This window comes from Desarmillaria tabescens (assembly GCF_030435595.1).
Source record: "Desarmillaria tabescens strain CCBAS 213 chromosome Unknown EV420scaffold_4, whole genome shotgun sequence".
NCBI lineage: Eukaryota > Fungi > Basidiomycota > Agaricomycetes > Agaricales > Physalacriaceae > Desarmillaria > Desarmillaria tabescens.
In genome coordinates, this window is record NW_026848303.1 from 1771019 (window position 1) to 1787285 (window position 16267).

Genomic DNA, 16267 nt, shown 5'->3' on the forward strand with positions numbered 1-16267 from the left:
GTTTCCCCTTCCTTGCATCTATCCTCGTCAATGATCTGTCCTCCGCATATAGCACCTCACGCACACATCACATCACGCACACTTTTGTCCTGCATCGCCATCTGTTACTCTTATTCGTCTCCTTGTGTAGATATATATTATCTTGTTCTATTTTCTTTCGGCCTTTGTCTTTTCCATCACGGTTCTTTCACATCCTATATAACTGCTGCTCTACACGTACAAACACAAAACTACTTACTACAGATCTACTATTATATTGGACGTGCTCATCCCACCCTCGTAGATCCTCGCTCTTGCATGCTGACTCTGTGCTTTTTTTGGTTGTCCTTCTCCCTGTATCTGTGAATTACACATCGGATGCTATGACCATACGTGCATGTTCCTCATTTCAACCCCCGGGTTTTCAGTGACTTCTCCTATCTGATAGACCTGAGCCTGGCCCATCTGCCGGATGGAATGAACAGCTGCATCAACATTTTTGGGGCCGACAATGACGACCATTCCTATTCCGTTATTAAAAGTCCTGGACATCTCGAGCGGAGCTACTTGGCCATGGGTCATGAGGAATCGGAATACAGGTGGTAATTCCCATTTTGAAGCATCGACGAAGCATCCAAGCGTTTTCGGAAGGACTCGCGGGATATTTTCGATGAATCCCCCGCCAGTGATGTGAGACATGCCCTTGATCAACCCTGCTTGCGCTGCAGGGAGTAGTTGCTTAACGTAGATCCTTGTTGGTTCCAAAAGGGCTCGACCGAGGGTCAGTTGAGTATCCCATGGACACGGGGAGGAATAGGTGAGACCAGACACCGAAACGATCTTACGTATGAGCGAAAATCCGTTGGAGTGCGGGCCCGAGGACGCGATTCCGAGTAGGATATCTCCTGCTGAGATGTCTGTCTGCGGAAGAACCAGATTCCGTTCTACCGCACCAACGGCGAATCCTGCTAGGTCATAATCGCCTGGATAGTTTTAGGAGTTGAAATAAGACAACGGGAGAGAAGTCAGTGAAGATTGGACGGCAACGGACCATCTTGATACATCCCCGGCATTTCCGCGGTCTCCCCGCCAATCAAGGCGCAGTTTGCTTGGCGACATCCTTCGGCAATGCCTTTGACCACATCTGTGGCGACAGGAACGTCCAGTTTACTGCATCCGAAGTAGTCGAGGAAGTACAGCGGCTCCGCGCCTTGAACGAGGAGGTCGTTGACCGACATTGCAACGAGATCGATACCTACCACGAGACTAAAGATATTCGGTGCAAGCAATGAAAGGAAAGGACTCACCAACGAGGGAGTGAGTACCTGCCTCAACAGCGACGCGTAATTTTGTGCCGACGCCGTCTGTTCCGCTGACGAGAACAGGATCGACATAACCAGTGGCTTTGAGGTCAAATATACCGCCGAAACCGCCGATTTCTGCGTCTGCACCGGAACGACGCGTCGATCGCACATATGGCTTGATGGCTTCAACCAACGCGTTCCCTGCATCAACTGACACGCCGGCTTGGGCGTAAGTAAGACCGGTGCTTGGAGTTGTTTCAACACCTTTCAGGGCCCTATTGCATTTATAGATACGAGATAGCAAGACGCGTGAATAAACCTACCGGTGCGCGATGTCGCGTCTGAATGTCTTGCCCTCAAAGGAAATCTTGTCTACGCCTTTGTAAACCAGATCCACAGCATTTTGGATACTTGATCCATAAGCTACAACTGCCAGGACGCGTCCGCCTGAGGTCAGAACGTCTTTTTCAGACCTCTGTGTGCCTGCATGGAACACAACAACATCTAGAAGGCAATAAATAAACAGTGGAAATGAACCAGGCGTAACGAACCAGGCGGCATATCTAGTATCTCAATCTTCTTTCCCTTCAGATAATTTTCTGGATAGCCCTGGGAAGCTAGCACAACTGAGACAGCGAAACCGGGGCGCGTTGTTATTGAGACCGAATCGAGCCGATGCTCTGCACATGCCAACAAAACTTCAGCAAGGTCGACGTCTTCATGCAGAAGCAACATGAGCGCTTGCGTTTCCGGATCTCCGAACCTAACGTTGTACTCGAGAACTTTTGGTCCAGAGGGAGTAATCATGAAACCAGTGAAGAGAAGACCGACGAAAGGGAAACCTTCTCTGCGTATTCCATCGATAGTCGGCCTCAGGGTCTGCTTCATAATTTGGTCCATGATGACGGGAGTGGCAACCGGTGCAGGAGCATATGCACCCATGCCCCCGGTGTTTAATCCCACATCTCCTTCGCCTATCCGTTTGTGGTCTTGGGCAGCGGGAAGCGGAACGATGGTGTAGCCGTCCGAAAACGCGAGGACTGATATCTCGGGGCCAGTAAGCAGTTCTTCTACGACAACTTCACTGCCTAGGGGATTATTTAAGGGGATACTACATGTTACGATGCGACAACGTACCTGCCGAACCGAAGACGCTTGCAACCATGATATCTTTCAATCCTGTAATTGCTTCCTCTTCGGTCTGGGGGATCAAGACGCCCTTTCCACCAGCAAGTCCACTGGCCTTGAGGACAACTTGATGACCGCATGTCTTGACGTACTGGATGGCATCGTCGATCTGATCTGCCTGGAAAATCTTGTATTCGGCAGTGGGAATGGAATGTCGCGCCATGAAATCTTTGGAGAACGCCTTTGATCCTTCCATACGAGCAGCGAATTCACTGGGTCCAAACACAGGTATCCCGACTGTGTAAAGCTGTTAAACTGGGCATGTATTCGATACTGAGAAATAGGTGTACCTTTGCGGAAATACTTCTCTACACCATCGACCAGAGGCTGTTCTGGACCGGGAAGGACTAGATTGACCTGTGGTATTGTCCGTAAGATGTCGAGGTTAGGTCCAGAGGACTGACCTGGTTCTGAACGGCAAACTCGACGAGACGAGGGAAATCGTTCGGCGGTAGGTCGACATTGACGGTCTTCGCTTCTCGAGAGGTACCGCCATTGCCTGGGCAGACAAAGATGCGATCAAGATGCTTGGACTGGGATAATTTCCAGGTAAGAGAGTGCTCCCTGCCACCGTTTCCGATGACCAGAACTCGGATAGACATTAGTGAAAGTGAAGGATGAAAATTGATCGATTCCAAAATGGAAACGTTTTTTGGAATATTAAATTACATTTTTATTGCCATCGGTTACAAGAATTAAAATGAGATTCAAACCGAGCATTATTACTTACGGTGGTGAGAAAGATGCGAGTTGAATACAAAGCTGTGTATTGAAGAAGCGAACAGAACAGAAAAAGATGGGCGTCAGCAACATGGGTGATGATAGGAAGGTCAGCAGGGGCCAGCAAAGAAGGAGAAACGGTTAGGGCAAGATATCTGGCAATAGTATGGCCTTAGCTAACCTTAGCTGGCCTTGGCTGACCTTATGCGCCACTACGTCTGACCTTTGCGCAGCGAGTGGGCACGTGTCGGCCAGTCCTTGAGATTGCAAGACATTCACAGCCCGTTCTAGTCTTACCTTCGTATTCTTCTCCATATTTTGGTCGCTCTCATCGACGTGGCCCTTAGCGACCGGGTCCATTTGCAACCATGGCGTTCTACCGCGCTGCCGCCCAGCCATATGAAGAGGTACTTTTCGGGCCTATTTCACATCTGCTCATGTGTCGCTGAAATGTCGTTTCCGTCGTCCAGCAGCAGTCTCAGGGTAGCACCGAACCGCCACCGCCTGATGCCCTGAAGGCTTTTTATCAGGACATGGAGAGGAAGGAAATGGAGCGCAGGGCATCGAGGCGCAATACCAGTACCGGGACTTCAATTTGGTCCCGCAAGTCGGTTAAGCGATCAACACAACCCTCTTCCCAACCACGACAACCGCAGGCTTCTTCGCAGTCTCCCGTCTCCGAAAAAGAAATTTCGAGCAGGAATGAAGACGAAAGGGAGATGGAAAAATTAGAGCAAGGGGAGCAACCCGACAACCTACCAGCTCTTGCCAACACTCGTTCCATCATCCCAGATCCCCTAAAGGACCTCCCTGCCTGGTATTTGAAGGACGAGCTTGCCTCTAATTCCGTAGCTCTCTACAAAATGCGTTTTAATATCCATAATCCAGTCGGCCCACGACGCTACTACAACCATCATCTCATCCCGCCGTCTCAAAAGTCAGCTTCCCGGCCACCATCCATTTTCTCGCCCTCATTCCCACCCATGGCTACCTCTTCCGTGCCAGAGCAGTCTGAAGAGTCCATGCGAATGCCTGGCCCCAGTCGCACGCCCTCCAATTCACCCCTTCCTACCCCCAGTTCGTCACAGGTTCGCGTTGGCGATATCGGTGGTAAGCCTAGGTCGCGAAAAACGTCCCAGACCGCTCACGACAATGTTGATCTCCTTGACGTTACGGATCCTTGGGGGACTAATTGGCACCACGAGTCGCCATATGATGTAGGCCTCAACAATGGCTCGGTCTCTGTTGAGGCACAGGAGGTGAGTGCAACGTTAATCATTCTTCTATTAGATCTCATCGATGTAAACAGGGCCGTACCCGACACACAAGTCTGACAAACCGTGACAATCGGAGGCGCACTGTAACACCATCGCCGCTTTCTCAATCAACCTCCGCTGTGCACCTCCAGCCACCAGATGCCGGCGGGGCTCACTTACCTCGCAAGCTCAGCAAACGCAGGGCACCCACATTTGGCGGCTTTTTCGGGCATTCAGATTCTAAGAAAGACCGCAATGCAATATCCCTGCCGTCAACGCCACTAGATGAGCCGCCATCTGCTCGTTCATCCATAGTTTATCCACCTCCTACTCCGAAGCGGATGTCTACCGTTCCCGCAGCACCCCCTTCGGCCTTTAAGCCAGCTTCGTTGGCGTCAAAGAAGGATCGACGTGGTAGCGCGTTGGGCCGTCTAGTTAAGAGATTTTCCGTTTTGAAAAGGCCAACAACGGCGAATTCCTTGGATAGCAGTTGGCATCATGTTGAGGCAGAGGAGAAGGCCGAGAAGCGATCATCTATGGTGGTAGCGCGTCAGCCTTCGCCGGAGAAAGTCCCTAAACGAGTACCTCCTCCATCTGCCGAACCCGTCATCCCTCCTCCATCTGTAGATGTTCCAAAGGAGCGACCGAAGGAAGATCGCGAGTCCGTAGATTCTATAGACCCGCCTTATTCCACAATGGGCAAACTGACTGTCGCTAACCCTGATGCGCCGAGTTCTGGTAGCACCACACCCCATCAACGGACTATTTCCTTACCGCCGGAAAGGCGTGACCCTTCTTCCTCTGACCCTTCTTTACAGCCGAAGCAGGTTTCCCGGCCGGCGCAGGTGCCTACTGCACAAGCTACTATATCCCCTACAACGCAGGCTTTGTCCTCCCAAGCTGTCCAGGGTTCTTCGTCTCTCGCTGTACCAGGTTCTTCGTCGTCACCGATTCAGGGTTCATCGTCACCGGTACCGGCGTCGTCGATGCAGGTATTCTCAGAAAGTATGCAACCAGAGGTACGGTCGTTTGACAAGCCATCTGAGAAGCTTCAAACACCCACTCCTATACCCGTAGCTTCAAGTAGTCGCGCTAGACGATCGTCTGCCGATGTAAAGCGTTCCCCTACCAGTGCTCCGGAGGTGTCGGCTCCGACCGCACTCGCGAGCCATAGTAGGAGACGATCGAATGACGCGAAGCCTAAAGCGAATGGTTTTCCCGTGACTCAGCCAACAACATCCGGAGCGCCAAGTTCAGACACTAGAAGAACGTCGCGGTCGCCAGAAAAGAAACCTGTTCCTCCTGTTTTACCCCAGTCTGTATCTGCACCGCCTATCCCATTCCCAGCATCAGATTCCACAAACGAGCATGCATATCTATCCTGCAATGATTTCTACTTATCCTCATGAATTCGATAATTCTCCCATGTCTGCGTCATCTATTCTAGTCAATCCTCCGACACCACACACTCATTCTCACCTACACATGGCCTCTCCGGCCCCAAGCAGCATTCCGCCTTCCTTGCCGCCAAAACCCTCTGCGGAAGCTAAACATCGAGAATCATCTCCCAGTGTCAACTCTGTGACTAGCAAGCAGACAGAGACATTTAAACTCGTTCGTAGCATGTCTGGAAATGTCTATTCTTCTAGTGAAACTATTCGAGCGGCTGGCCAGCAGTGGGAAGTCGTGGAGGACGTGAAGGGGAAAGGGAAGGACACTTCCCGACCTAAATCCAAGTCGCGGGATCGAGAGAACAGCAGGGAGAAAGATAAATCTGATTCCGAAAGAGAACATCGGAAGCACGGTCATGGTCAGAAATCGAGTCGACGTTCTGCTGACGTACCGCGAGCTTCCACTTCCAACGCTCTGCCTAGGGTTAGCAGCTTGGACCGGAATCGTCGTGCCCCCATCCCAGACTTTAAAAAGGAGAAGGAAGCCGAGCCTCAAAAGCGAAGAGAGAGCCGAGGTCGAAAGTCATCAGAAGTCGCTCTAAACCTCAACAAACCTCAACCTGCCCCTCCTCCGCCAACTCCAGGTCCTGCTGTTCCCCGTAAATTGGAGCGCAACCAATCAAATTCTGCGCGACCCACGTCTGAGGTACCTCCTACTGCGGACCTGAATGCCATGAAGAGCAAAGAGGCATGGGAGATGGAGCGCCTTTTTAAAGCACGGAGCATGTACGGTCTCGAGCGCGAGGCCTCATCCTCTGCTCCCGCCCCCGCTCCTGCTCCTACCTCGAATGGGAACGATGTAAATGGTAAAAGTCATGGGTCAAGTCACACGTCATATACCGTGCAGAATGCTTTCCAGAACCACCACCAGCCCCCCCATTCACACATATATCATTCCATGCCTACAAGCCCTCCCGCCATCGTGTACTCGTCGGGATCACAAACACAGTCTCTCCCTCAGAATCTTAATCACATTAATACTTCTCCTTCATTCAACCAGAGTCCCTATACTGATTTCTTACCGCCGTCACGACCTAATCCTCTTCCTGAGCCCCCACGAGAATCGCCTTACCGACCAGCTCCTTTAGACGCACTTTTGGACTCTACGGCTGCCTCTGAATATTGGACTAAATATGCAGGGGTGACCACCGCACATTGATATGATACCCATCCTGCGTAGATAAGTTTTGCTTGCTTCCACGTTGCTAGGGCTAAGGCTTTTATATCTCCACTTCATTTTTATATATCATTTGGACTACCTGTATTACATCGCTTATTAACTGCATTTCGGGACCCTCGTGCTCACTTTCAATACTCGTACATCTTCATGAAATGTTTGACTATTTGTTTGGATTGCTAGCACTTACCATAAATATTTTGCATTATCACAATTGAGGTTTACATTTTAGACGTATGGTCGAGATAGATGCGTCCCTGAGAACGTGGGTTCACATCGTCCTTTTCAGCTGTTACCATGGTCCTTACGTTGAACTAGCATCCGTCTGCTACTTCAACTTGGCCCGATTTAAGGACCACGTGTTCGTCAATCGGAGCTTCTGGTGGCCAATTGTCTTCAGGAAACCACAGTGGCTAAATATGTCCGCAATGGCGTCTAACTGGACTACGTTCCATCGGCCTCTGCCAGAGGAACTCCGAGAGACATCTTCTTGCTAATTCTTGCTAGCTCAGTGCTCCCGTCATATTTCTATAGCTGGCACAGCCTACCAAGAAGAACCGTCCTCTCGGGGGCCATGCCTTTCATTCTAAGAGACTCGGCTAACTCGCGATTTCGGCATGCACGGAGCTAGTGTTCATTCTTTCAATACCAAACTCTCACTTTCGATGCTGACCCAAAGGCGGAAACCGTTTTTCGTAGCCTTCTTCGCGACTTTCTCCTCCCTGAAAGTATTGGCTATTGACGCTACGTGTTCGAATACTGCATACGACTGGGTGCGTCCCCGACGCCAAAAGGACAGCTGCTGTGGCTTGACTCTTGCTGCAGGCCTTTAACTCTCTATCGCAGTCTCCATGCCAAATTGCTACCGATTTGGGAGAAGTATGCGACAGCTGTACATCAATCGTTACTCGAGTCGTGTTCATGAGCATCTGACCTAGATCTCTTTCTTGTAGCATTTTCTATCCCAGCATTACCGTCTGGTTCGGTATATCGAGGCCCATCGGGGGGCGCCAGTCGCATGGAATGCAGGTGCAACACAGTGTATTACTCGCTCTTGTCCGTGTGCGCAGATTGCCAGGGAGGTGGCGTCACAATGTACGTCTAGCACGTTTAGTCTGTGAAGCCGAGGAAATTAAAGAACATCTAGATGGTCGACCTATAGTATCAATTGTACGAGCAAGTACAATATGTACGTGGGTTGAATACCACATTTATAGCCAAGGGTTCACTCATGTCCTGTAGATTTCCTCATGACATTCCGAGTGATACTGCTGTACCACATTGGGCTTATCTCGAACTCCTTGTGAGTATCTTGTCCCTGTGGTACATCATTGCAAGTAACGCTACATATTTGTACAGTCCAATGGCACTGTCAATATGGCAGCTGCTGAAACCGACACCGGCGCGGAAGCTACGGCGACTGCAACATCTTCCTCTGCATCAGTGACCCCCACGTCAAGCGTAGCTTCTGGACCTGAAACAACTAGCACGTCAGCTTCGTCCGAATCATCTAAAGATCTTGCGGGCGCTATCGCTGGGGGTGTTGTCGGTGGCCTCCTCGGAGTAGGCGCCATTATGATAGGGATCATTCTCTTCGTACTTAGGCGACGAAGGCAGAAGCGACTGGGTCGGCCGCAATACCCGGAGCCTATATATGTCGCACCGTCAAGCACGGGTCAGAAGCTCTACGTGAGCCAAGACTTTGATTCTTACTGAGAAGTCATCGCGCTAAACTTACTACCAGGATCCTAATGACCCAGCGACGTTCCCCATCTCGCATTCGCCTATGACTGCAGGGGAATACTCGTCGATGAATACACGATTCGAGGACCATCCATATTTTGTAACGCCAGACCAACAAACAGTGGGTCGTGGAAGCCCCGCGATGGCTTCCTACAGACCCTTAACACCCGCTCGAGATTATAGAGGCGTCCCAGAGATTGATGCCCCGTCTTTCAATCCCCATGCTATCAGTGGGAATGTTTCCAGATGACAATCTTTACGCCATTCTCTCGTTACTTAAGGACTACGGATTTTACTTTTATATATTCCTTCATTGTCACGGTATAATCATGTTCATCACACTTTGAGGGTAATCGTTTGGATTGTAAGATAATACATACATGCTATGGCAGGTGATAGGAAAGATGGTCATGAAATGCAACTAAGAAAACAAAACAAGAAAAAGAGGTAAAAAAAAAAAGGGAGTTTACGATGTCGCCTGATGCTTCATCGGCTCCAGTGGGAATGTCAGTTCTGGATAATCATCCCATACACCGTCTCCATCCAAAAAGCGCCTGAGGCGTGAAACTTGGGAGGAAAGATACATAATGATGATTTGCATCTTCACATCCGTAAGCTTCAGCCTGAGTATCTCTGTGCACGTCTTCAGTGCTTGAGATCGGGTACTGACAAACATGTTGCCAGCGAATCCCATCTCCTTGAGATTATCAATGAGTTCGCCGAATTCGGAACACCACGCCAAGACACCGAGCTATAAGGCATATAAGTAAACGAGATAGAAAGTATCTTTGACGACTTGCCTGTCCGTATTGCTTATATCTGGCGTACAATACATTGGGTGCCGCACTGAGTGCGAACTCAAAGGCCTCATTCTGAGCTATAACGTCTGGATCAGGCACATACGGTGTCCCAACACTTTGTGGCGCCTTATCATAACCAAAAATTAGCACATAATTAGCTGCGATACGAGAAATATTCGACGCACCGGCGGAGGTCTTTGTGGAACATCTTGGAACCACGCGGTTCCAGAATAATCCACTTCGCCACCAAAGTCAATGACTTCTCCTGTCTTTCCGTAAAGATCCATATTCAAAATGTGTTCTCTCGCCTCGGAAAAGACACTTTCAAGAGCAGTGGCTAAGAGATCAGTGGGGTAGTTGATACCAGTATCAGGATGAGTTCTCGGAATAAAGATCTGACGATCTTCTAAGAGAACGGGGTGTTTGAGAGATAGCTGTGGTGAAAGTAAAGGGTGGATATGTGTGTGGATTGAGATCGAGCAAAGGGTAGGAGAGGAACCAGGTTTCGCGCTTGCCGGAGATTCGTGGGGGAGTGAGGGTGATGATCCGGAAGGCTTAAGTAGAAGACTTGAATGGTCCTGCAATGTGGCATGAGTCATATGATAATTGTGATTGACACGAGGTGGCCACGCTTACCTGAGACGAGTGCTGCTGGTTTTCCTTTTCACTGGCCTGAGTATGTGAAGAAGGAGGACTGCGCAGAGACGGATTTCACAGATGAGCGCCGAGATAGTGATCTATATTGAATCAAAGACGACTGTGGAGTTGTTCTTCGAAAACTTGAATGTTTCAAGGTGAGTGAGCCAGCTGGTGACTTCGAGCGGGGAGAGAGGGGGGGAATCTGCCTGAAGAGAGGTATCGGCGAGGCGTGGGGGTATGGGGAGGGGTGGAGGTGACGCTGGGACCGCAGAGTCTTCTGGATCAGTCGAATCGTGACTGGGCACTCCGTATGGTGTGGGAAGGTTTCGGCTCAACCAAGAAGGCGAAGGGGGGATGAAGGATGTCCGTGCAGAAGGAGTACAGAGGTCAAGGCCAATACGCGGTGACGGTGATGCTGTCAGCTCAACCGGGTCGACCAGACAGTAGGTGATGACTGGGGGTACAGTCGTGTCAGGATTGTACTCCTCAGTAGGGATCGGTGGTAATGGCTTCTCGATAGAGATCGGTAACTCGTGCAAAGGGGAGAGGTTGGGCTGTCGACGTCTCCACTTTACCCGCTTGGTGAGCGATTTGAAGCGTTCTTTGGAAAAGATACTGTGTTTCTTGGGCGTCTCTTGAGCAGTGTCGACGGAAACAAAGGAAGAGGCACTGCGTGGCACGAAATTGACTACTGAGGTCGCGTCGGTGGGAGTGGGAATATGAGTAGGAGGGTCAGGAAAGTCGTCGAGAATGGGATCTGTACCCTTGTTCGTAGGAAAGGGGAAGCGCTGCCTTCGTCGCTTCTGTGAAGGAAGAATGGAAACTCGTGAATAGTTTCTGAGGCGATTGAGCACAGAAACGTTGTTCACGACCGAAGGCGGCGACGTGCTGTAAGGTGTCGCGGATAGGTCGTTGGGCTTGTCACTGTTCCAGTTAAGTATCAGTTGCTGGGGACTGTCAAGACTGATGGGAAGATCGGCGGCAGTCACGACGAAGAAACTGCTGGCTGCGTCGTCGTCGTCGGTGCCAGCAGCGGGCTGTATGCGATCCGGCCGACTGCTCCGGAGTGAGTTTCGCAAAGAGCCGCGAGGGCGTCTAGCAAATCTCGACTGGATGGAATTGAGCGACGCCGTTGTACCTCAGGAAGTCCAGCGAAAGGGACTCACAGGAATAGAATTCGAGTAAAGCTTACCTTTTGACTTGTTCTTGAGACTCAGACTCGTGCAGAACAGGCGGCGAATTGTCGATAACTGAAAAAATCGTAATTGGCCGTTTGCTGCCTCGTGGCCGCTCAGGCTGTCGATCATGACACGCGGAACGGATACCGTACTTGCTAGTTCTTTACTCTCTCAGATTACTTACAGGAAATGAATGAATGACGACAATACAGGTTCTGGAGTACAACGAAAGCAATCAGAAAGCGAGATAGAAGGCAAATGCCTCAGGCATACTCTACAAGTCAACAAGATTCGGCGTCTCCTTCCTTCCCCTCACCATCTCACGGAAATGAGCAAATCTCTCTTTCACCCAATCAACACGAAGGTTTCCCAAGTCTGGCCAGGGAATAACCGTAGTAAACCCACCTACAAACACGATTCCAATGAAAGCCATCGCACCATAGTCCCCCATAACGCCATACACCGTGCGTCCGCTGTTAAAAGGGTACTCAACGCCAACGCTACGCACCCAGGACCCTTCCCCAACTTGTGTAACTTCCGTTATTCCCCTACCCGATACGCCACTTACTCCGCCATGACCTCCATCGCACCATAAAATCGTGCTGTCTAGTTCAGCCGCACGCCGTTTTGCTTGTTCCCACATGGCCAGACCTACTGTAGGCTCCCATGTTCTGGCAGGAGCTAGTATAATCGCGGGTCTAGTATCAAGCGCAGCCAAAGTCCCGGGGATGGCAAAGTCGAGGCAAATGGAAGCCGTCATCGGAACGGGTCTCGTAAACTCGGGAGGAGGTGCCCAATCCGGCTTGCCCACGTCCGATGGACTCTTCATGTCCATGGTATAAATGGTCGCGGGTGTAGTAGAATGTACCAAAGAAAACGATTCGGCGACTAGGGATAATTAAGGCGTCAATACCGAGTGAGCGGTGGAATAACGTACCGGGGACAAGGTGTCGTTTGTAGTATTCCAAATGAGGCGAGGAAGACTTGTTGGAGACGACAACCATGCCATTTCGTCTCAAAAGGCTCCGACCAGTGACATCGGAAGGGTCACTAACAGACTCTTCAAAGGAGACTCCCACATGGGAACCCCGGATCGTCTCCTGTACTTCGGCTAAAGCTGCAGCCCGCTCAGATTCGTCCCGAAAGGTGACTGCCCCTTCAGGCCACAGCAAGACTTGAGCCTTCCCATCAAGCTTCCTTGTCTCCTGCAAATAATCCTCAAATCTCAACTGGCGACTGCGCTGCTTCGGAAGAATACAACCCACGCTGAACGGCGTGGTATCTGAAGAGTAGACAGGAAGCGCAACGTCAGAGATAATAAACGAGGGTATCGTCAAAGTGGCCAGGAAGGTTGTCAGACATACAACACAACGCCACGAAGGCATAGAAGGTGCTGCTGCTTCATCTTCTGAATTCGGACCGCGATTCCCAAGTAACGGTTCCTCTTCCCCAAGGGACTTTGAGCTCATAAGCCACGCTCCAGCAATTTCTGAGATGACGACCGCCCAAGCTGCGGCAATCCAATCATCCATTACCGGCCCTGCCCATTTCAACATCCAACTGTACCCCATGGTGTCAACAACCGGGGCCCACGCGGTGAGGCGTCCGATCGGACTGACAGAAGATACTCCCCACCATACAGCTGCCCATAATGCCGGAAACAACATGATCTGGGACCATGCTGGTGGCAGCCGTGATCTGAGTTTGGTGTGAATGTACAGAGTAGCCAGAGTTATGGCAGAGGTGATTAACCCTCCCAGGAAGAGGAGGGCAAGAGAAGAAACGGGGGAGGAAAGGGCATGAATGGCCGGTGCGAGCAAAACGATGAATTTGGCCACAGACAGATTAATCCACAAGAGTGAGGCCTGCTTGCCCGCATCCGGACAATTCACGAGCAGGGGACTGTAGACAAGAAGGGTGGAGAGGTGAAGTACAGCAGGAATGAGAGATGCTGAAGACGTTGCCAGTACTGCTGTGCCAAAAGTTAGCGTATTGAAAACCACATGGGGATGATCGATTAGAATGAGTCGGCGACCCGACATTGTCACCAATGGCAAAGAGGTGTTTAAAAACTTTGAATGTGCACTTGTATAAGCGTAGAGAGTAAGAAAAAGGCTGTTTGTGAGCCACGGAGTGCAAGCGCTTGACAGTCACAAGTAGTACTGGTGGTTGTCAGAGCCTGAGTCACAGTGCCTGAAGTTAAGCGCTGCGAAGTCTCAAGTATGCATCTGGGAAATCTTATCTGATAAAATTAGACGCCTGGCCCGTGCGCATCCTAAAGCCAATTAGATGTCCTCGATACCCGGGACTGCGGTAAAGCTATAACAGCAGCCGACCATTCCCTGGCAAAAACAGAACTCATATGGAGAAAACCTTAGAATCTAATCAGATTAATAATGGCTTCCAGGCCCCAGAGTCCCGATGAGTCTTGATAAGAAACAACATAAAAGACAGAGAGGAGACCTCTGGCCCCCCATCAACTGTGCATCCAACTCTTGATAATAGCCTTGACAATGGTGGGTATCCCTCCTCATCGCGAAGGTGGCCCAGCTAACTCAATGACAGCCTGAATCTTGCTCTTCGACCACCAAGGAGACTTGCTCCTACCCAAGCTGCGCTTGCGGCAACGACCCCACTAAGAACAAGGCCAACTGTGGCTCCACCACCTGCTCTTGCTCGTCGTACGCACCGGTCCAATCGCCTTCTTTTTTTCTAAACTGACGCTCTCTTTTCAGTTGCGGCTGCAAACCCGGTGAATGCAAGTGTTGAAGAAATTGACGGTCGAGATAAGATACATGCGTACAAGAAGAAAGGAAGATATGTCTGTATTGAATGGCTCGGAATTAGCCAACTATATATGCCTTTTAAGATGAGAATCACTCTCACGTCAGTATTACTGCTCGCCCATGGGTTCAGCGGCCGCAAAGGGGTCTACGGTATCGTCCATCAGCGGTCCTCCCATGAGAGTATCCGAAGATTCCAACTGCGTCAAGTCGTGTGATCCCTCCAACCCCAGCCCGTCCGGCCCAAAGCTGGACATGTCCAATTCCATCCCATCATTCCCGACATTGAGCTTGTCTACATCCTCGAGAGTGGAGTCAAGAGGCTTTAACGACGCATCAAGAACGTCTGCGGTGTCATCCATCGTCAGGTCGTCATTTGTGGGTGGTTCCAGTGAAAGTTGGGGGGCAGGTGAAGGAGGTTTTGTAGGCGGTTCTGTACTCTGGCTCTGTGTGACAGCTTCTGGTACCTCGGACCCATTTTGTGCTACTTCTGTGTTGGGTTTGTCGTCCTGTTCATCCTGTTCCCCTTCGTCATCGACATCAACGGCCTCAGGTTCATCGGGGAGAGGTGCCAGAGGTTCATCAGCGTCATGGTCATCTTCACTGAATTGCTGAAGCGATGTCAATAAATAGTAGCTGGAATAGAAAAAGAGGACATGCTTGTATTTTATCCGTCTTGACCCACTTGAACACCTTCAACGTTGAATTAACGGACTGACCCTCTGGCGTTACCCAGACTTTCTCCCAGCAAGGAACCGGCTGCATTAACTGGCGACGGGCAGCTTCCGTCGTCGCGTTGCTTACTCCAATCCTTCTTCGAGTGGACATAGTACGGGCCGATTTCACGTCCGAGGTTGAAGTAACTAGTAAAGAGTCGACTTCGACCACGTGGCATTAGCGCGCGTCCACTTCAAACTGGTTCAAAATACGAAATATGATGAATTGAATCGCAATATATACAGCTGCTCAATAATAGGGATACAAGATGAAATATTCCAGGTCAAATGACATTTATTATAGTTCTTCCGCCCAGCGAAGTACGTCTTCATTGCTCGGTCCACGCTCATCCTAAACAGCTTAGTCGCACCCAACCAAAAAACAATGGGAAAGCACGTACAGTTCCTGAGGGCTGAATGTCCGTGTGTTGAAACGCGGCGAGCGATAAGTTTTCGTTCATTTGAGACGAATTTTGCGCAGACGTCCGAAGCTCCGCCAGCTTGATTTCAAGAGAGTCGCATTTTCTGTTTCAAAATGTCAAAAGTAGAAGGAACGGCGAAGAGAGGTCGTACGCGTGAAGTGCCGCAGTTTCTTCTCTCCGAAGTTCCAATTGTCGCTTCATGATAAGCTCTAGATTACCCCTCGCCTATAGCCCTAGGTAACCAAGTGTCAGATGATTGAGGAGATGATGTACCTGGACAGGCCGGAGGTCATTTGCTGCAGCTAATATGTTTTGACTCAAGATAGATATCCAGTCGACATGACGCTTCCATTCGGGCTCCACGTTCTCACGAGAAGAGTTTGTCAGAGGCGGAGCGAGCAGAGCGGACGTGAGATATGAATATGTCACGAGAAGGGAACGCAGAACGGATAACAACGCCGGTCGTCGGTCTGCGTGACGAGGAGTAAATGCGATCATGAGAAATAAACCGAGCGAACGCACCAGCACTAGGATCAGAAGGGTATAACTTGCGTTATGCCTGCCTCCGCCAGTGGAGGTATTGTCTCCTTGACCTGTCTAATACGTGAGTAATGGTGCAGATAACGACGAGTATACTGTACGTACCGACCAACGGTCGCCAAACACGTCGTAGTAGGCGTCAGGCTCGTCAAGAATCCAGTCAACGCGTGGTTTCTCAAGTTGCTTCAATGGCCAATCTGGCACGTCCACCTGATCGGACAAGACCTCCTGTTGATTGGGGTTCTCCTCATCGGGCGCCCGTTCATTGAGTAGGGCTAATAACTTGAGATTATGGGTTGTATAGCGAGTATAGTGCGATGGCGGTGAGGGAAAGGGATTTCGTAGTTCAGCCTCGTCGTCGTCCATAACGA

At 50.4% G+C, this 16267-nt stretch overlaps 7 protein-coding genes across 7 annotated transcripts; 2 read left to right on the forward strand and 5 right to left on the reverse strand.

Moving 5' to 3' along the window:
- Positions 1–360: 360 nt before the first annotated feature.
- EV420DRAFT_1636996 (aminoimidazole ribonucleotide synthetase) lies at positions 361–3073 on the reverse strand (the record flags this gene model as incomplete). The annotated part of the gene is made up of 8 exons (XM_060476655.1): positions 361–962; positions 1031–1234; positions 1287–1558; positions 1607–1787; positions 1835–2371; positions 2421–2708; positions 2762–2828; positions 2876–3073. The coding sequence occupies 8 exons, from the start codon at positions 3071–3073 to the stop codon at positions 361–363; spliced, it is 2349 nt and encodes a 782-aa protein (XP_060337245.1).
- Positions 3074–3559: 486 nt separating this feature from the next.
- On the forward strand, positions 3560–7057 carry EV420DRAFT_1475132 (uncharacterized protein; the record flags this gene model as incomplete). The annotated part of the gene is made up of 4 exons (XM_060469267.1): positions 3560–3598; positions 3662–4450; positions 4501–5766; positions 5795–7057. The coding sequence occupies 4 exons, from the start codon at positions 3560–3562 to the stop codon at positions 7055–7057; spliced, it is 3357 nt and encodes a 1118-aa protein (XP_060337246.1).
- Positions 7058–7356: 299 nt separating this feature from the next.
- EV420DRAFT_1511561 (uncharacterized protein) lies at positions 7357–9159 on the forward strand. Its single transcript, XM_060471581.1, has 7 exons — positions 7357–7848; positions 7901–7967; positions 8029–8170; positions 8223–8264; positions 8318–8378; positions 8435–8764; positions 8820–9159. The coding sequence occupies exons 1-7, from the start codon at positions 7693–7695 to the stop codon at positions 9066–9068; spliced, it is 1047 nt and encodes a 348-aa protein (XP_060337247.1). The 5' UTR covers positions 7357–7692; the 3' UTR covers positions 9069–9159.
- Positions 9038–10335, reverse strand: EV420DRAFT_829737 (uncharacterized protein). The gene is made up of 4 exons (XM_060483630.1): positions 10255–10335; positions 9804–10196; positions 9619–9744; positions 9038–9569 (listed from the first exon to the last, which is right to left on the reverse strand). The coding sequence occupies exons 2-4, from the start codon at positions 9903–9905 to the stop codon at positions 9285–9287; spliced, it is 513 nt and encodes a 170-aa protein (XP_060337248.1). The 5' UTR covers positions 9906–10196; positions 10255–10335; the 3' UTR covers positions 9038–9284.
- On the reverse strand, positions 10102–11880 carry EV420DRAFT_829542 (uncharacterized protein). Its single transcript, XM_060483629.1, has 4 exons — positions 11709–11880; positions 11424–11650; positions 10255–11366; positions 10102–10196 (listed from the first exon to the last, which is right to left on the reverse strand). The coding sequence occupies exons 2-3, from the start codon at positions 11562–11564 to the stop codon at positions 10356–10358; spliced, it is 1152 nt and encodes a 383-aa protein (XP_060337249.1). The 5' UTR covers positions 11565–11650; positions 11709–11880; the 3' UTR covers positions 10102–10196; positions 10255–10355.
- On the reverse strand, positions 11233–13639 carry EV420DRAFT_829788 (uncharacterized protein). The gene is made up of 4 exons (XM_060483631.1): positions 12373–13639; positions 11709–12323; positions 11450–11650; positions 11233–11366 (listed from the first exon to the last, which is right to left on the reverse strand). Exons 1-2 carry the CDS (start codon positions 13475–13477, stop codon positions 11710–11712), a joined length of 1719 nt encoding a protein of 572 aa, XP_060337250.1. The 5' UTR covers positions 13478–13639; the 3' UTR covers positions 11233–11366; positions 11450–11650; position 11709.
- A 1495-nt stretch (positions 13640–15134) lies between these two features.
- On the reverse strand, positions 15135–16265 carry EV420DRAFT_1511578 (uncharacterized protein; the record flags this gene model as incomplete). The annotated part of the gene is made up of 6 exons (XM_060471582.1): positions 15135–15286; positions 15336–15459; positions 15508–15581; positions 15630–15826; positions 15879–15883; positions 15961–16265. The coding sequence occupies 6 exons, from the start codon at positions 16260–16262 to the stop codon at positions 15233–15235; spliced, it is 756 nt and encodes a 251-aa protein (XP_060337251.1). The 3' UTR covers positions 15135–15232.
- Between the last annotated feature and the right edge of the window lie 2 nt (positions 16266–16267).